The 18,948-nt window shown below is 42.6% G+C and overlaps 1 protein-coding gene across 4 annotated transcripts; it reads left to right on the top strand.

Annotated features, from left to right (window-relative positions):
• Window positions 1-4,739: 4,739 nt before the first annotated feature.
• LOC112875860 lies at window positions 4,740-9,579 on the top strand. Of its 4 annotated transcripts, none has more exons than XM_025939863.1 (14): window positions 4,740-5,025; window positions 5,176-5,338; window positions 5,453-5,682; window positions 5,799-5,863; window positions 6,334-6,391; window positions 6,511-6,706; window positions 6,800-6,988; window positions 7,068-7,163; window positions 7,237-7,317; window positions 7,420-7,679; window positions 7,986-8,198; window positions 8,269-8,361; window positions 8,794-8,898; window positions 8,987-9,579. In XM_025939863.1, exons 10-14 carry the CDS (start codon window positions 7,464-7,466, stop codon window positions 9,359-9,361), a joined length of 1,002 nt encoding a protein of 333 aa, XP_025795648.1. In that variant the 5' UTR covers window positions 4,740-5,025; window positions 5,176-5,338; window positions 5,453-5,682; window positions 5,799-5,863; window positions 6,334-6,391; window positions 6,511-6,706; window positions 6,800-6,988; window positions 7,068-7,163; window positions 7,237-7,317; window positions 7,420-7,463; the 3' UTR covers window positions 9,362-9,579. The 4 variants fall into 4 exon arrangements, with proteins under 4 accessions (XP_025795648.1, XP_025795647.1, XP_025795644.1 ...); XM_025939862.1 differs by having other exon boundaries at window positions 4,740-5,043; XM_025939859.1 differs by having other exon boundaries at window positions 4,740-5,053.
• The last annotated feature ends 9,369 nt before the right edge of the window (window positions 9,580-18,948 follow it).

The following is an 18,948-nucleotide window of genomic DNA, read 5'->3' as shown; positions in this document are numbered from 1 at the left end:
TGGCCTTTGTCAGAGTGGTTGTTGTGATTGCCCTGCTTATCATTTTTGCGCTTGGGAAAGCGCTGGTTCTCCTCGTCCTCCTGGTCGGCCCACCATGCCATCATGTTGCAGAGTTCCACAGTAGTAGTCGGGCAGTTGCGTCCGAAGTCATGGTAGGTGAACTTCGAGAAAAAGCCATTCTGGAAGCAGTGGATGACGTCCTTATCGAAGATGTTAGCGATGGTGCCTCGCATCTCGATAAAGCGCCGGGTGTAGGACCTCAGGGTCTCCTTCATCTCCTGCTTAACCTGGGACAAGTCATGATGAGTACCTACTCTGATCATGGATCCCTGGAAGTTGTTGATGAAGGCCCTCTTGAGATCCTCCTAGGAGTCGATGGAGTTCGGCTTGAGGCTCTCGAGCCAAGTGAGAGGCACGAATTCCAAGGCAACTGGGAAGTAGATCGTCTTGGTAGAGTTGGATCCACCTGACACCTCGATGGTAATGGAGTAGCAGCGTATCCACTGGCGTGGGTCTTGCTTACCATTGTACTTTTGGATGCCGACTGGTTTGAAGTCTTTGGGGTAGGAACGATCAGTTTGTTGGAGGTGAACACGGGGAAGCGGTCACTATCGTCAGCGTCATGGTATCTGTCAGGTCGGTCTCTTCTCCTTGCCTCAATGACGCGCCACATGTTACGATCGTCAGTGATCTTCTGCCTCAGATCAGCCGTAGGGGCGTTCTGTAGGCTGGCCTCAGGCTGGGCTTCGCCATGAGGCCTTGCGGTGTGCTGGCTGCGAAGTGGTCATGGAGGTTCTTGCACCTCTTGGTCGATGTTGCCACACACGGACTGCTGGCCTTGCCGATTGCCGTGACCGCCCTGATTGTCCTAGTTGCGCTGGCGGTTATCGCCCCCCGGGTCTGAGTCCACCTCCGGGGGTACGACTGACCTATGCAGAGTCACCGTGATGCTCGGATCTCGAGAGGGTGCTCTGTGTCAAAGATAATGGATTTTTCTCGTCAAGTTGCATGAGCGCGCGCTGGGTCAGGTACTGCAGCCTTTGCACCTAGGGGTTTGGCGGCAGTTGTTGAACTAGGAGCGCTGCCTCTGCAATTGCATTGATTGGGGTGCGGTACTCCCGATCTTCTGCTGCTGCGAAGGCGTTGTTAAGGTTCTTGCGGTACAACTGCTTGCGTGTGTGGTTTTCTGTGTTCCGCCTATGCTTGGCTCACTTGGTGTTCTTCAACCGCTGGATCCTCCTATGCTCTTTGTTCTCGTCCTGGGGAGCATCCGCCGTCTCTCATCGGTGGATACATTTGCGAGTAGTTCGGCGTCGTACTCTGGACCTGGCTCGTCGTCCTCCACATTGCAGAGGGAAGCCATGTAGACTTGGTGATTTGGCGAGGTCTTAGACGTATAGCTGTACTCAACTAGCCCTGTGATGCCTTCTTCCTCTCCAATGATGCGAGAAAGGGGCTTGGCTTCCTGGAAAGACAATTCCTGCATGAAGGCCAAAAGGTGGGAGTCGTATTTGAGTAGCTCAGATGGCTCCATGCCCTTCCAGTACACGAACCGGCCTTGCGGCATAGTAGTTATGGTCAGACCCAGGTGATAACTAAAAAGGATTCAGGGTTGTCATCTGAATACGAGTAGTCGACAAAAACAGGGGGCCCCCAGCAAGCGGTGGCTCCCTCATCCCCGATCTTGAGTAGATGATCTAAGTCCTCCTCCAAGTCGGAGAGGGACTCGAACTTGATAGCCTCCTGGTAGACCGAGGCGGCATTGCGTAACCCGAAAGTGAATTGGGTACGGCCCTTCTTAGATTGGGTTGAGTCCGATCCGGGATGTCCTGGTGTAGCATGATTTGAAGTCGCGTCGAGAACGCACATCTTCTCGATCTCCCAGGCAAGATTAGGGAGCAGCATCTCGTTGAGGTTATCGATAAACTTGTCGAGATCGCTGCATCGGGCTGCTACAAAGGCCTCCAGTTTGCTAGTGTCGGCTAGGTGGCTGTTGAAGCCACCTGAGCCATTGGTGACGCAGATCCAGGAGCTGAAGATGAATGTTGTGCCCTCGTCGAGCATGGCACTGGTGAAGTTGAAAGATGCCATCGAATTCTCCGGTGGATGCTCGATGTACACACCTACCTGACGCACCAGCTGTCAGTGTTTAACCTCCAAGCCCAATTGTCACACCTGGTTTTTTGAAGGACAAAACTGAATGCACAACTATATATATGCCAGGATCAAGTTCCATACATATAGTGACTTCATCAGTGAATAATCGGCAACAGTATCACGAAAAGAGAATTAAAGACTATAAAGATTATCAGAGTTATACAGCTTATCCTGGAAATGAAGACTCCAAAATTCACAGGCAATCGACCGGGGGTTGCGCAGGTCGAGAACTCAGCATCATCTTCAAAAGACTTCACATCAACTTTCTCCTCTGAGCAGCAATTATAACAAGCGTGAGTACACTTATGGTTGGTACTCAGCAAGTGTTGGGAATTATATGACATGAAGAGCAAAATTAAGGAAAGGCTGACTAGCTTACTGTGATAAGCAATTTTAGTTGGTCAAATTTTATTAGCACCTGATTACTAAGATATAAGTTCATACCAAAACCCACATTAAAAAAATAGAAGAGATATAGCATAAGCATATCCAAAACCATAAATATGGTCCACGATAACCATAACCATAAACATGGTCCACGATAATCATAACCATAAACATGGTCCATGATTTTATTCATCTTCAAGTTCAATTATCATGTGAGGGTCCAAGCCGCTCTTAACCGTGAGCACGGCTCATATATCAGTTTTTCACTCTGCAGATGTTATACACTTTACCCACAATTTGTGTCTCCCGATTTGCCCGAGGTAGCTAGCCTCTTAAACACTTCCGAGGTGAGTGGCAAGGGATTCACTACAAGGCCTTTACAAAGATTCCCTAACTTACGACAATCCACTAAGGTTTCAAGTCAAAGAGGTCATAACTCTCCCTAATGAGGCAGACACCTTAACCAGGACCATATCATACCCTCAAGAGGACCGAGCTATACCCCGACGATGCAACCCCTCTTGCCCTTTCGGTAAGATTATCATAAGCTAGAGTCTCTAATTAATTAGCCAAGACCAGAGCCATATAGTATTGTGGTTGCACTGTTTTCCTGGGTGGTTCTCCATATTTGGATTAAAACATATAACCTTGTGATTAACATCACCAAGAGTATGAACATAGACAAAATAGGTGTAGCATCATCATCGTTATCATCATGATTATATATTATTCCCGAACCATAACCAATCATAGCAACTAAGCAATAGCTACCCAACATAAAGGTAAAACCTAGGTTGACAAGGAATGATCATAAAGACTAGGCATATCCTTAATTAGGATTCATCAAAATTAGGACACATGCATGCATATAGAAAAGTTGTATTATTATGATTATTAGGACAAAATAATGATCAAGGAAACACTTGCCTTTATTTTAGAGAATAGCTACTCAGAGTCTTCAACTCTTGTTCTTGAAACTCTAAATCTTAAAGCTCTTGGATCATGCTCCTTCTAACGTCACACAAGCATCGGGCCCAAGCATACAAGCAAGCAAACAAACAAGAATGACTAAGTACAGATACACCAAACAAGGATAGGGCTCGTTGCTACGGTCACGAGAGCGAAAGGAACACGGAAAACGGAGCTAGGGTTGAAAAGAAGCAGCGAGATTTATGTTAATAAAGAAATAAAAGAACTATATGCTTTCATTTATTTTTAATTTAGAAAACTAATATAAAAGATATAAAAGAGAAATATCCCTAATTATAATTATCTCATTTTATATTTGCATTCATAAAGACGAGGTACAACTTAGTCAAAATTATATATATTTGTCTATTTACAAATTTTGAATTTAAACAATCAATTATAAAAGAAACTAGTGAGAGCATATAAACGTATAACTTCATATGATTCGTGTTGAACTAACAAATTAAATTACAAACATATTTAAGTTGATATTAATCAAATTAACATTAATTATGAAAACCGGAGTAAAGACTTAATTGGATTTTATTTTGGAAAACACTACAAGAAATCCTTTAATCTGTGACGAATTTGCGATGACATATTGACAAAACGTCACAAATTCAATACCATTAGTGACAATTATCGATTTTCCATCACAGATTTTCAATGGTGGGCTTCTGGGCCCATAATTTATGACGAAATGCACGAAACCGTCATAATCCTAACTTGAAAACATCATGGATTTGCGCACCTAAAGTAATATAGTGGTGACGAATATGAATTCATCATGGTGTGTTTAATTCAAGATTAAGCCCGTTACATTGTTTGATTCATTATATATTTAACATATCCGTGTTACAAACTGAAAAAAAAATAAAAAATTTAAGATTAGAAAATTTATTTTGGTTGTTGGTCTAAACAAACTCTCAAATAAGCCGGGAATATAAAAACAGAAAATAACTCAAGAAGGATTTGAACCTTCAACCTCAACCACGTTAGATGGGTCATCTACCACTCGAGCTCCACCAAATCGGCATAGCCGAGAATCGAACCCGCGACCACTTAAAATGAAGGTAAACAACTAACTACTGAACCACAACTCGTTTGTTTAACAAGTGATGTATTGATTACACTTATACATTTCTATTCTTCTCTTTAACCCCAAGGTCCAATCGACCAGAATGCTCCGCTCCTTGAATCTCGCGACACCGCACCCCGTTCCTCTCGCATAGGCAGCTGCCCAACGCTGGTGGCGGCGAGCCAGCGAAACCGTCCCTACCGACCTCACGCTGCTTCGGCTGCCCTCTCGTGGTCTAGCTCGCCGCTCGCGCCTCTCAAGAAGGCGGGCAGCAGCAGCAGCAGCAGGGGCCGGTCTCCAGCAGGAGCAGGCGGCCTCTCTATCTCTAGCAGGCCGGCAGTGGCAGCGGCAGGTGCAGGGCAGGGGCCTCTCTCTCCAGACTCTTCGGGCTCTCCAACAACAACAGGCGCAGGGCAGCAGCCAGCAGCAGCAGGGTAGGGCAGCAGTCAGCGGTAGGCAGGGGTGAGATTACCCATGTTTTGTCCTACAAATTAGTTAATTAAAAGCTCATTATTGATTTAGCATTTCAATTATTTGCATACAATTACTTTTTTTACTGAATTTTATAACAATTTTGATTGCAGTTGGTGGTCTTCTAAATGCAACTACAGGAGGGCGGAATTGGGGGACCGCATCCAGGGGCGAGCGGCCGGCGGAGCGCTGGCTTCGAGCGGCCGGTGGCGCGCTGGGCTGGAAAATTTCATCTCCCGCCTGTAAAATTTTCACCCCGCGCCTCTAGTCCCGCCAGTAAATCTCTTCTCCCCGCCTCTAGTCCCACCTGTAAATTCAAACCATATAAATACGTGGAATCTTTAAGCCTAACTTCATTTCTCAAATCCATCTCCGTCTCCTGCCGCCAAGCCCTTCCTGCCGCCTGTCGCACACCATCCGCAACTCTCCGCCGCTCCCACGCACATCGCGCCGCCACGCACCTCGTGCCTCCTGCTCTCCAGTCCCCGCACCCCTCTTCCTCGCTTGTGCCGGGCGTGGCCCGCGCCTGGGGCTCCTACGCACGGTCGTCCGTGCGGTGGTGGCGGCCTAGACCGCACCCCTCCTCCTCGCCGGTGCGCACGAGTAGAGGAGGAGCACAGGTATTGCAGACCAAGTATAGGAGGAGCATGGGTGTTCGGATCTGCACTGCAAAGCTGAAATTTTTCCTTTTTATTTTGTACATCTTAGTAAAGGAATGTTGTTATCTTCTCTTCAGGTCTGGAAATGAGAGGACTGGTGCTTCCTTCTGGGAATTGGTGGCATCCCTTGCTAGCAGCAAAGGTATGGTGACCATCGTCTTTTGCTTTTTTACATACTGTATACTGATGTTTATTAATGGTGGTCTAGATTTAACTGATAAATCATATTGTTTCTTTCTTGCCTGTTTGTAACTTACTGTTCTGCTTATTCATCCAATTAGAAAATTATTTTGCAGCGCATGGTACCTTCTCGTATTATTGATATAGGCAGGATATGTTAGATCGAATTAGTTGGTACTGCATTTCTCTTTTGTTTATGTGTTGTTATTAAAACTAGTTTATCCTCGAGCTCTTGTAATTTGATCTGTCGTTTGAAAACAATGTTGCTGTCTATTGGTTCTGAGCTATTTGTGTTCTGTTACCACAAGTATTTGGGTTCTTCCACGTGAAAAATCTGTTCCTTATTTTCTGAGCTATATATGAACATTAGTGATGATATAAAATGATCACTGATACATATTTTCTGTTTTTACTATGCCATGTCATCACAAGATGCCTCCTGGTCGTGGGAAGGTTGGAGTAAAAAATCCAAAAAGAACTCAGCTATCGGGTGCAGTCCTCAACTCATCTTCTTTTGAATATGTTTTCTGTTTGTGTCAATGTTTTGTATGAGTAGTAAAGTATTGCTGCATAGTAATAATATTTTGTTCATGTTTTATCTCTTATTAGAACCACCACCATTGCATCCGTACGAACAGAAGCGCCTGATGCAATGTATGCAGAACAATGCAAGGCTAGAAGAGCTAGAAATTTATGCTTTAAGTCGTGAGCTTGAAGAACCAAGTTCCATTTCTCATAAGAAGAATAAGCCAAGTCATAAAAATACTGAAAACTACAAGATGACACTGATGATGATAATGCTAAGGTGGTATTGATTGATTCACACTTCTATTTTTATGATGCTTGATAAATATATCTTTCCACTTTATTGATTGATTCACACTTCTATTTCATGAAGGACTCCAAACAACGTAACATTACAACTGCCTACAAGTCTGTTGGTGCAATCAAACTTCGCTCTAAGCGAGTTCTTGTAGAGCTAGAATGTACCAGAAATACAAGATCAAAAAAAGACTCACAGCCCAAGTGGATGCAACTCTTGCACAAAGTGTCAATATTGATGGCCACAATCAGGCTACAGTTAGAGGCTAGTTCTATGTTTCTTATTGTAATTTTATACTGTTAATTGTATGATAACTGCACTCACTAGCTATAGTTTATTCCAGCTGGTGGCCTTACGCACTTGGATGAGAACACCCACGTCGCCGATGAAGGTCATGTTGTTGCTCCTCTTGGTGGGCAGAACTATGCATGCAATGAAGGTGATGATTTGCAACAACCATTCTGTTAGTTTCTTTACATAATGAATGCATTCTTATCTCTGCCATCTTTTAGATAATGGGCATGTCCAAGCTGATGGCAACATGACAAATGGAGATGAAGTTGATGATGACAACAACCAGATGCTCAGTGAAGGTGATTTTATGAATTACCAGTTTGGTTTTGCTTTCAATTGGCCATTGCTTGCTTAACTTGGATCCATGTATATCCATCTCAACAATTTCTACTTCTGTGCAGATCTACAACTAGGTGAAAATGATTGATGGGAAAGGGGAACCAATATGGGACATGGTCTATATAGGATTAACCGAGCTTTGTGTGGAAAGTTGCAAGTTGTCATTCCTGAAGGGAAGATAAGGCCGATGGCACCACTTGTTGCTGCTAAGTTTGCAACTGAATGCAACATTGCAGTTAGAAATCATGTGCCGGTGTTAAAGCATTGGAAGGAATACAAGAAAAAACAGGGCCTATTTAAAGTATTTACAGGAAGACTTAGTGTAAGTGCATTCTCCACCTTCCACCACTTTGAAAATTGGTGACTAATTACTTGCATACGTTGTTCAACACTACTTAATGAAGCATCATTTGAATGATTATATAAGATGGTAGTTTTACACCATTTTGAATTGATGTATAAATATCATCATTCCTCCATGATAACTTTACTTTCTTCATTGTCATCTATATTGGCATGTCTAGGTTATCTAAGATAGTAGTTCTCTCATTCCTTTGTACTCTTTTGTTTCCTTCAAGGTTTGACATAATCATAAGTACATATCTAATATATTCATTCACTTGAATAGGCAAAGTTTGACATCAACATGAGTGACGCTTCAGTTCAAAATGGTTGTAACCAAATGATGAAGAATGCAGTTTGGCAACAACGACATCGGCTCAAGAAAAAGTACTTTAATCCTTTTCCACTAAATTTGGTGCCAAAAACATCTCCAATCAGATCGATGACTGATCAAGAGTGGAATGAACTTGTGGAATATTGGAAAACTTCAAAAGGAATGGTATGTTTCTTTCTAAAAACTGAAATCTTGGACATACATGTTGCTTACATTTACTTTATAACTGTTGTAGGAGATATCTCAAAAGAATAAAGAGAATCGAACCCATGTTATATACCATCAAACAACCGGCTCTCGTAGTTACCAAGTTCATATGGAAAATTTGGTAAGTTACATGTCTTTACTTGTAGCCTTATGATTTATTGATTAATATGAGAAAAGTACATCTGCTAATGCAGTCAAAAGTAGCTGTTTTGGATTAATCTATTTGCTGTCCTAGAATGTGTTTCTATTTAGATTATGTTCCTAGTTCCTACTGAGCAAAAACTTGCAGCAGAAATTTAATAACTTGCTGCGAACAATTGTTGTTCCAGATTGTGTTCTTAGTTACTAATGAGTGAAAAATTGCAGCAGAAATTAGCTAACTTGTGAACAAGTTCCTGATCAAATGCACTAGTATTGTGATCAAATAACTAGTTGTAAGATGTATCTTTGTATACACATGAGTGAAGTGTTTTGATCAAAGTAGTTGCTGCTCATATGAATTCCAACATAAATTAATTACTGCTGCACATTCTTATTGCTGTATTTTTTCTAGGGAGATAAATACAATGACCAAGAACCTGATGCATTGGATTTGTTTAAAGAGTGCCACTATAGCAAGAAAAAGAAATGCTACTCATCTAATGTGCAGCAAGCTATAGTAAGTCATTGTCATTCAAAGAATTCTGTTTCTAATGCATATTTGAAAGTTTTCTGATCAGTAACCATGTTTGTTTCTTGCATGCTAGACTCAAATGGAAAACAAGTTGTCTACACCAGCAGAATGTGAAGAACAAATGTCTGTGATAAAAGTTGTAGCAGACGTTCTTGCTGAGAATACAAGGAAGAATTTGTTCCTTCAAAATGTGGGGATACAAAATTCTTGTCCTAGGTCTAGTGTAAGAAATATTGCAGCACAACTTGAAGCGGAGAAGAGGGAAAATACAGACCTTCGATCTGTTGTCAACACCCAATGCGAGCAACTTGATGTGTTGTCAAAACAAATGCAGGAAAGAGAAGAGTTAAGGGTTAGGGAGCAAGAGGAGATGAAGAAGAGGCAAGTTGAGATGGAAACAGACATGAAGAAGCTTCAACTTTTTTTAAGTAAAATTCAACCAAGTTAGCTGAATTGGATGGTCTGTGGCAAGTCAGATTTGACATAGCTTTTGTTGAAACCTCTTTTGTTGAAGTGGAAACATTCCATTCTGGTTTTGGTGCTTCATCATGTGTGGCTCATGCTGTAATATTTTGTTGTTTGTGTGTTGAAGTAACATTGGACACCAAACATGATGTTTGTGGTGCTATATTAGATGTATGGTTGAAGTAATATATTAATTTTCTATTACAATGTTGTTTTGGGCAGAATGACGCTTTTCAAATGTGTTGAAATGAAATTTGTATAAATTGATATGGGTTACTTTTACGCATGAGCTAATAATTGGGCCAGATTTGAGATGAATTAACAAATGGGCCAAATTTTATATTAGGCCAAATTCATCAAGCTGAACTATAATATGGGCCAAAAATTTCTAACACCAGTCCTGCTCCAGCTCCCAAGGCCAGTTCCAGAAGCATCACAGTAGACATCAAAAGGCTGAGTATTATCTGGCTGAGCTAGCACTGGGGCAGTTGTTAGAAGTCTTCTCAAAGTGTGGAATGCTTTATCACACTTATCATCCCAGCGGAACTTAACATCTTTCTTAAGCAGCTCAGTCATAGGTTTAGCTATCTTGTAGAAATCTAGGATGAATCGGTGATAGTATCCCGCCAATCCGAGGAAACTTCGTATTTGATGGACTGAAGTTGGAGGCTTCCAATCCATAACTTCCTGGACTTTGGTTGGGTCAACCGATATGCCTTCACTAGAGATAGTGTGTCCCAAAAATTTCACACTATCTAGCCAAAATTCACATTTTGAGAATTTGGCATAAAGGCGATGATCACGTAGTCGTTGAAGAACGATGCGTATGTGATCAGCATGGTCTCCATTAGTCTTGGAATATATCAGAATATCATCGATGAAGACCACGACGAATTTGTCAAGTTCCGGCATAAAGACTGAATTCATAAGATACATGAAATATGCCGGTGCGTTAGTAAGCCCAAATGACATAACCAGATATTCATAAAGTCCATATCTGGTTGAGAAGACCGTTTTTGGAATGTCACAAGGCCTAATCTTGATCTGATGATAACCAGAGCGTAAGTCAATCTTAGAGAAGACCTTAGCTCCAGCTAGCTGATCGAACAAGATGTCAATGCGGGGAAGAGGGTACTTATTTTTGATGGTGACCGCATTGAGTGGACGATAATCGACACATAGCCTTAGGCTATTGTCTTTCTTCTTTACGAAGAGAGCAGAACAACCCCAAGGTGAAGCATTTGGGCGTATGAAACCTTTGTCCAGAAGATCTTGGAGTTGGATCTTTAACTCGGCCAATTCATTTGGTGGCATGCGATATGGCCTCTTCGAAATAGGAGCAGTGCCAGGTTGAAGTTCAATAATGAACTCAATGTCTCTGTCCGGTGGCATTCCAGGCAAATCGTCTGGAAAGACATCGGGGTACTCACAGACTACAGGAATATCTTTTACCTTGATGTCTGTGATGGCATAAGTGCAGGAGTGCAGGTACTCCTGCTGGGGCAGATAGAGGGTAGTTGCTCCTTGATGTGGTGAGTCAATCTCGATAACTCGGGAAGAGATGTCTAACAGTACTCTATGTTCTGTCATCCAATTTGTCCCAAGTATAATATCAATACCCTCTAGGTTTAATAGAATCAAATCAGTTCTGATTTCCTTGCTACCCAACTGAATTGGCACCTTTTTGATCATTTGGCCAGATGTAATTTTTCCTCCAGGGGTAGAGATCACATATGACCCCTTGGTAGGGCAAAGATCAAGTCCTATTCGGGTACTGCAGTTATTACTGATGAAACTATGAGTTGCCCCTAAATCGAATAACGTAACAACTGGTTTGTGGTATATCGAGAATGTGCCCGACATGATAGGGGCTCCATCCAGAAGTTCCACAAGGGTAGTGAAGTTAATTTGCCCTTGGCGGACTTGCGTCATCGGTCTTTTGCCCTTGTTCTGGTTATTCTGACTGGAACTCTGCCCTTGATTAGGTTTCTTGGGCTGCGGACAATTTCTGTTGAAATGATCCGCACTTCCGCACTTTAAACAACAATAAGTACTGCTTTTCTGTTGGACTTGTTGAACATTTGGCCGTGGGCCAGATTGTTGTGATTGTTGCAAAGATACGGGAGGTTGATACTCTCCTTGTTGTTGAGGCGGCCTGAAAGCCAGTCTGCCGATCAGGGCATTTCGCGATGGCGCTCTAGGCGGTACATTCTGAACCATCTGCTACTGCGAGGGTTGAATGCTCGCGGGTCCAATGGAGAGCCTTCGCTTCTTTTCGGCACGGTGTGCCATGATGCAATCCTCCTGAGTCAAAGCCATGTTAACCAGCTCACTGAAGGTATTCGCCTTGATAAGGTTCAGATGTTCTTTGAGCTTAGTGTTCAGGCCTCGACGAAAACGATCTTGCTTTTTGACGTCATTATCAGCATAATAACCCACATACTGACACAGGTGATTAAAAGCCTGTGCATATTGCAGTACGGTGCGGGTGCCTTGAGTAAGTGCCAAGAACTCAGTCAGTCTCCGTTCCATCAGCCCTTCAGGTATATGATGTGCCCTGAAGGCATTCCGGAATTCTTCCCAGGAGATAACATGGCCATCAGTTTGCATAGCACAATAATTATCCCACCAAATACGGGCAGCTCCGCGTAATTGTTGGGCAGCAAAATGAGCCTTGTTATAGTCCGCACATGGAATCATAAGAAGAGCAAACTTAGATTCAATGGTGCGGAGCCAAGCATCGGCATCCAAGGGCTCCTCCACTTCGCTGAATAGCGAGGGCTGGGTACTGAGGAAATCTTGATAGGTTGCCACCTGAGGTTCATCACGACCTCGTGATTGCTGACGCTGTTGATTCTGCTGTGCTTGTACCAATAGATTGAGAAGTTCAGTTTGCCGAGCCATAACCTCGGCTAGATGTGAAGGTGGTAGGGATGGTTGTTGGGAATTGCTGGACTGATCTGCCCGGAAACCTTCCGGGGTTCCACGTGTGGCTCCAACCATCTGAAACAAAAATTCAGATGATAAAATTTATTTACCCTGCTGAAAACTTACAAGGTAAATGGAACGAGACAACAGATTCTGATAACAGCAAAGGCTGGAAATCAGAAAGATACTTAAGATACTTGACCAACACTACCACAAGAATCCCGTTAACCACACCAGAGATCAACAACCTACTACATATCCTTAGAAGAACCAAAACACACATTGCATTCATGTATTTGATGATAAGTTATGCATGCACGTTCTACTCGTCCTCACAATCCAAAATAACTGCCAAATATCTTTGGACTTACGTGGTTAATTTTGGTGGCATAATACATACGTCTCTCACTATTAACTAGTTGGTAAACCCTAGCTGTCCTAATTTCGTAATCGTGGTTAGTGTACCTGCAGAAAAAAAAATCACAATATATATTCAATGAACCTTTCATGCCAGCATATCATGAAAGTGTCCCCAATCATTACTGTTCACTATAGAAACAGCATCTGTACAATTACCGCCGTACAGACAACGTTAGCATACGTTATCGAAACAACGTATTCACTGGGATACCGCAAAATGCGGGGGTATGAACAGCGATCGCCATACCCTGCGCCGAACCATATACTCCCAATGTAGTCAACCGAAGTTGGTACATTGGCAGCATCTCAATAGGCCACTGCTTGAGAAACAGCGTTCGGTTCGCATCACCGACAGGAAGGCCAAGCTCCCTCAGTTGGTTGAGGATCCTTACCTTCTTACCTCATCGTCGAAGGTGTCATTACAGAATGTAAGGTTGGGTTGTGCATGAATTTAAATTTTGACAGAAAAGTAATGCTGGTAGTTAGGGTTATATATATATATATTATAGCCACCTTTATTTCCCTCATAAGCATTACCCTAGGGCTTTACGTACTAAGTACAATCCTTAACGAAACCAACGTAGTTTTACCAAATACTTTGTTGGTCAAACTTTTATACTGAAAGTATTTTTAAGGTAAAATGTATCTCCAGGGTAACCTTATAGCTCTGATACCAGCTATGGCAGAACCAACCTGAATTATACCGGCTGTACGCGAGTTCACTCCCGAGGGCTCCAACGTGCTTCAAACGGTATAATCCCTTGGCCTGTCGGGTAACGTCCCGATAAACCACCGAATACAGGATCAATAAGGTTACCTCACACGAAGGTGAGTCTAGAGATATAGTCATCATCGTATTTTACATAACCGGGAATTACATTACAAGAGTTTTCCAAAAGTAATATGAAGTTTCAAATCTAGAGAAAAGATTACAAACTGTTAAAGCTATGGTTTTTGGCAGCGGAAAACATTCGCGATGATTTACAGCATGTCGTCAAGACGGATGTCATGCTAAGCCCAGGCACGACATCACTCAGGGTCATTAGTGTTGGCCGGGGGCGGATCCCAATCCCCGGACAAACCTTCTGGAAGAGCACAAGGTCAAGGCAGGGGAAGAGTATGGTCTTCAAAGACTTTACCTGAAAAACATAAAACTAGCAAGACTGAGTATACTATTACTCAGCAAGGCTTACCCATTCATGGTATACTTAGCCATGTAACTAGACTTATGAAGGCTTGCAATAGTTCTGGGTTTAGTTTCAGCTGAAAAGCAATAAAGAGTAGATCCTTAATTTCAACTTTTAGCTTTCTGGTTCTAGTTGAGTATCCATTCTAGATAAGCACCTAAATCTACTCAAGCAAGGTAGAGCTCTTTATATCAACCATCAGCATTATTCATCATATAGTTGCCCTTGTTACTCTGTGTGATAAAGGGATCAAGCAGTCTTAATCTTCGTGAGAAGCGGACGATTCTGAATCGAATTTAACCTTGCAAGGTAAACCTAACTCACACACTTGGAACATCCAACGATAGTTCCGAAGCAACCGTTTTCCTTTCATTCCGACTCGTGGACAGGTCCACCACAAGCGACTGCAGGACCATACGCACTTCCAAAGTGCAGGACGTACGTCTGTAGCGCGACTACAAAACCCGTACTCCTGGTTGCCCTTGCAACACGTATTCCCACACGTCGAACATAAGTAACCAGAAGAAGCAAGACGAGTGGTGGGAGGTATGTCCACTCCTCGGGCCGATTGGCTGCTAGGCTTACCGCTTACCCAAAACTCACGGCATGTGGTTAGTACTTTCAAACGCTTAACCCCGATCGGCACACACCGCGACCTTATCAATTTCAACAACACAGACGGGGTATCACCTCAACCATGATACCTCACAAAACTCCCGTCCGTCATCCTTATAGTGATAACAGGAATGTAAACATTACAACTCCTATATCGCGCGAGTGACAGGAAATCACCCGACTTCTACCGGTCCTATTAGCAGAGCATCTATTCGATGTGAACTCAGGTGCAATACATTGGTTCCTAGGATTCATGCATCTAGGGTTTCGTCTCAACTCTTAAACTTAATGCAAGGTATAATATAAGTATAAGAATGCATAATGTAGTAATTTGAAATACTGGGTTATTCACCGGGGCTTGCCTTTACTGGTGGGGCTGAAGTCAGCAAAGTTAAGATCTTCTGAACTTTGGTTCGGGGCTTCAGTTACACTTTCGACGGTGTCTTCGGGGTCTGTAGGAATTTCCACGGCTTGGTCTGCGATCAACTCGTAATCACCGTCGGCGAGAGTAGTCGGATCTACATGATATGCAAGGATATAAAATTAAGAGATGCATAGCCTTTTTACTTTATTTCACGATAAGCTGCAATCCAAAAGGCTAACACTCAAGAACTTATGATACAAAAAGGGACCTAAGCTTTGAATCATTTACATTCAACTCATGACTATAGCATTGATTTAATTGAAAACAAGAATTAAAGTATTTCTAGTTTAAATTAAATTCAAATTTGAATGTAAACCTTGGGTAATTAAAGTTATAAAGTTTTGAAAATTTAAACATAGATCAATTGCATACTTAAAAGATTATGACCAAGAGACCTAATGAGATAAGCTTTACTGGGTATACTTAGCTAATTCTACTATAGAACAAATTGAATTGATCCACTTAAAAGAATTTAAGTTACAAAACAAAATTAGGTTTGAAAATTCCACATCAATTCATACTTAATCTATAGAAATTGCATACCAAAAATCATGATCAACAAAGTTAACATGTAGGAGCTATGGGCATTACACTCGCTTATCTTAGATTTAACATAGATTCAAAAATATTTAGTTTCATATCAAACTCACTTAATATAAGTTGTGGAGTTTAAAATCTAGTTTCCAACAAAACTGGTTTTGTAATTTTTGGAATTTCCTACTATTTTCTATTGATTTTACAAGTTAGCAACACCACTCACATGAAATAACAAACACTCCTACGTAGAGGTCCTCAAATAGCACTGTTTCTATGAGTCTAGAACTTGCAGAAAACCCCCTGAACTTCTCTATCTTTTACACACCTACTCCTTCCTCTCTGATCTCTTCTAACAAGTGAGACCCTCCTCTATTTTTCCTTTCCCCTTTGCTCATGGCCACGGCTGAGAAACATGGGCGGCGGCGCCGCTAGCCTCGCCGGCGGCGAGGTCGTCCGGCTCCCGGCCCTGGCCTACGGTCCTCCTGGTTGCACAGCGCAACTTCCTGCCCTCCAAGTTCCACCTCGCGTTGCAGCTCCCCGACGCAGAACACGGCCGCCGCAACTGCACCGCTCAGTCCCGCTTCTGTGCTTGCCCGGCGCCTGCGCCCGCGCCGCCACCAGCTGCTCGGGGCCGCTCGCCCGAGCCCGCTCCGCACCGCGCCGGCTCGGCACCGCGCCGGCTCGCGCTGCCGCCCGCATGCTCCGCCCAGTCGCGCTGCACCGTGCCGGCTCACGCTGCCGCCCGCGCGCTCTGCCCAGCTGCCGCCAGCTCACGCCTGCGCCACTGCCCGCGCGCCTGCTCGGGCACCCGCTGCTTGCTCAGGCCGGTAGAGGGGAGAGAGAGGAATGGCCGGTGTTTAAGGATAGAGCAGAGAAAAGTGTGCCGCCGGTGAGAAAGAGGAGGAAGTCAAATAAAGGAGGAACAGAGAGAGAAGAAGGGGAATTAGGATTTCCCAAGGACTTATACGTAAATTCAGAGAATTGCAGGGACCTTTCTGTAAAGTAAAATTTCACATCAATCTAAAACCCTAATGAAGAAATGCCCAAAACGAAAGTTGGAGAGTTTTTCAAACTCTACAACATTGCTTTAGGGCCCAAGTTCAAAAACCCAAAATTTATATCTTTACACGTGAAGTTTTGAACAAAAGTTGGATTTGAATTACTTTTGTCCTAAAGAGCGTAACTTTATAAAATTGAGGACCTAAATGCAAGCATTTATGATATGTCATGATGACGGGATAGACACGTCATAATGAGTGGATAGACATGTCATGATGACTTGCACCTTTTACACTTTAGTCCTGAGTAATTTTGAAAGTTACTTTTGTAATTCAAATACTTGCATAAAAGGACTTGTACTTTCAGAAAATTACATAAACACCCTTATTTTCACAACTTTACCCAAAATTTTTACACAATTCAACACATGCATTTCTAATACACTTTTTGGATAAAAATATATTTTTTTACAGGACATAAAATAAGAAAAATATGTTTGCAGAACCACCCTTCACTTATTTTGAAGTTATCTCACATCAAATACATTTTTGCAAAAACAACCCTAGGTTTTTCTGTAATTACAAAAATACCCCTTTTATTTTTTTTATTTTTTTTATTTGTACCATACATAGACACCATAGCAAGCACATACTCTTTACACCAAGTCTAGTATCTATAAATCTAATTACCTGGTTGTCACAGCCTTCCCCCCTAAAAAGAATCTGGTCCCGAGATTCGAAGGCAGAAAGGAACAGACGATTAAATTTGGAGATTGGCTTGAAGGAAGTTTGGGAAATTTTGTTGAAGATAGGTTTCCGTTTCCCAAGTTGCTTCTTCTTCGGTGTGATGATCCCATAAGATCTTATACATCTTAACTGTCTTCCTCCTGGTGACTCTTTCCTTGGTATCCAAGATTTGAATAGGTTGCTCGGTGTAAGATAGATCAGATTCAATCTCAATGGCGGTGGTTTCAATGATCTCCGTAGGTACTTTAATACATTTCTTGAGTTGAGAGATATGGAAGACATCGTGAATGGCAGTCAATTGAGATGGAAGGCGAATTTTGTAAGCCACTGGGCCACATACCTTAAGAATCTCAAAGGGTCCAACATACCGTGGTGCTAATTTCCCTTTTATGCCAAAACGCTGAACACCCTTGGTAGGAGATACTCGGAGATAGACAAAATCTCCTGCTTGGAATTCCAGAGGTTTCCTTCTTTTATCTGCATAGCTTTTCTGTCTGGACTGAGCTATTTTAAGGTTGGCTTGAATAATCCTGACCTTATCTTCGGCTTCGACAACTAGGTCTGGTCCAAAGATTTTGCGTTCACCGGTCTCGGACCAACTCAAAGGAGTTCGACATCTGCGACCGTATAACGCCTCAAAAGGAGTCATCTGAAGGCTAGATTGATAACTGTTGTTGTAAGCGTGTGTGTTAGGTTTACCTTGCAAGGTTAAATTCGATTCAGAATCGTCCACTTCTCACGAAGATTGAGACTACTTGATCCCTTTATCACAGAGAGTAACAAGGGCAACTATATGATGAATAATGTTGATGGTTGATATAAAGAGCTCTACCTTGCTTGAGTAGATTTAGGTGCTTATCTAGAATGGATACTCAACTAGAACCAGAAAGCTAAAAGTTGAAATTAAGGATCTACTCTTTATTGCTTTTCAGCTGAAACTAAACCCAGAACTATTACAAGCCTTCATAAGTCTAGTTACATGGCTAAGTATACCATGAACGGGTAAGCCTTGCTGAGTATTAGTATACTCAGTCTTGCTAGTTTTATGTTTTTTAGGTAAAGTCTTTGAAGACCATACTCTTCCCCTGCCTTGACCCTGTGCTCTTCCAGAAGGTTTGTCCAGGGATTGGGATCCGCCCTCGGCCAACACTAATGACCCTGAGTGATGTCGTGCCTGGGCTTAGCATGACATCCGTCTTGACGACGTGCTGTAAATCATCGCGAATGTTTTCCGCTGCCAAAAACCATAGCTTTAACGGTTTGTAATTTTTTCTCTAGATTTGAAACTTCATATTACTTTTGGAAAACTCTTGTAATGTAATTCCCGGTTATGTAAAATACGATGATGACTGTATACTCAGTGGAGAACACTTCCTCATCCAGCAAGTTGGTGACGAGTGGCGAGTCATCAGGTACTGGATGCGCTGCTAGGAACTATGCCAAGGCATGCCCTTTACCTCTTTTTGTGGGACGAATGTGATGTCGAAATCCATGATGAGTAGCGCCCATTTTCCATGTCACCCTGTGAGTGTAGGCTGACTTAGCACATACCTTCTGGTGTTGGCCCTTGTGACGAGTTGGACTTGGTGTGCCAATATGTAGTGCCTTAGCTTTTTCACGGCAAAAAATCAGCACCAAACATGATTTCTCTATGGGAGGGTAGCTGTGTTTAGCACCGACCATGGTGCTGCTTAGAAAGTAGCACGCCACCTCT

The sequence above is a fragment of the Panicum hallii genome, chromosome 9 (assembly GCF_002211085.1).
Source record: "Panicum hallii strain FIL2 chromosome 9, PHallii_v3.1, whole genome shotgun sequence".
In the NCBI taxonomy this organism is placed as follows: domain Eukaryota; kingdom Viridiplantae; phylum Streptophyta; class Magnoliopsida; order Poales; family Poaceae; genus Panicum; species Panicum hallii.
Note: the sequence above shows the minus strand (reverse complement) of the source record. Positions and strands in the feature narration are given on the sequence as shown.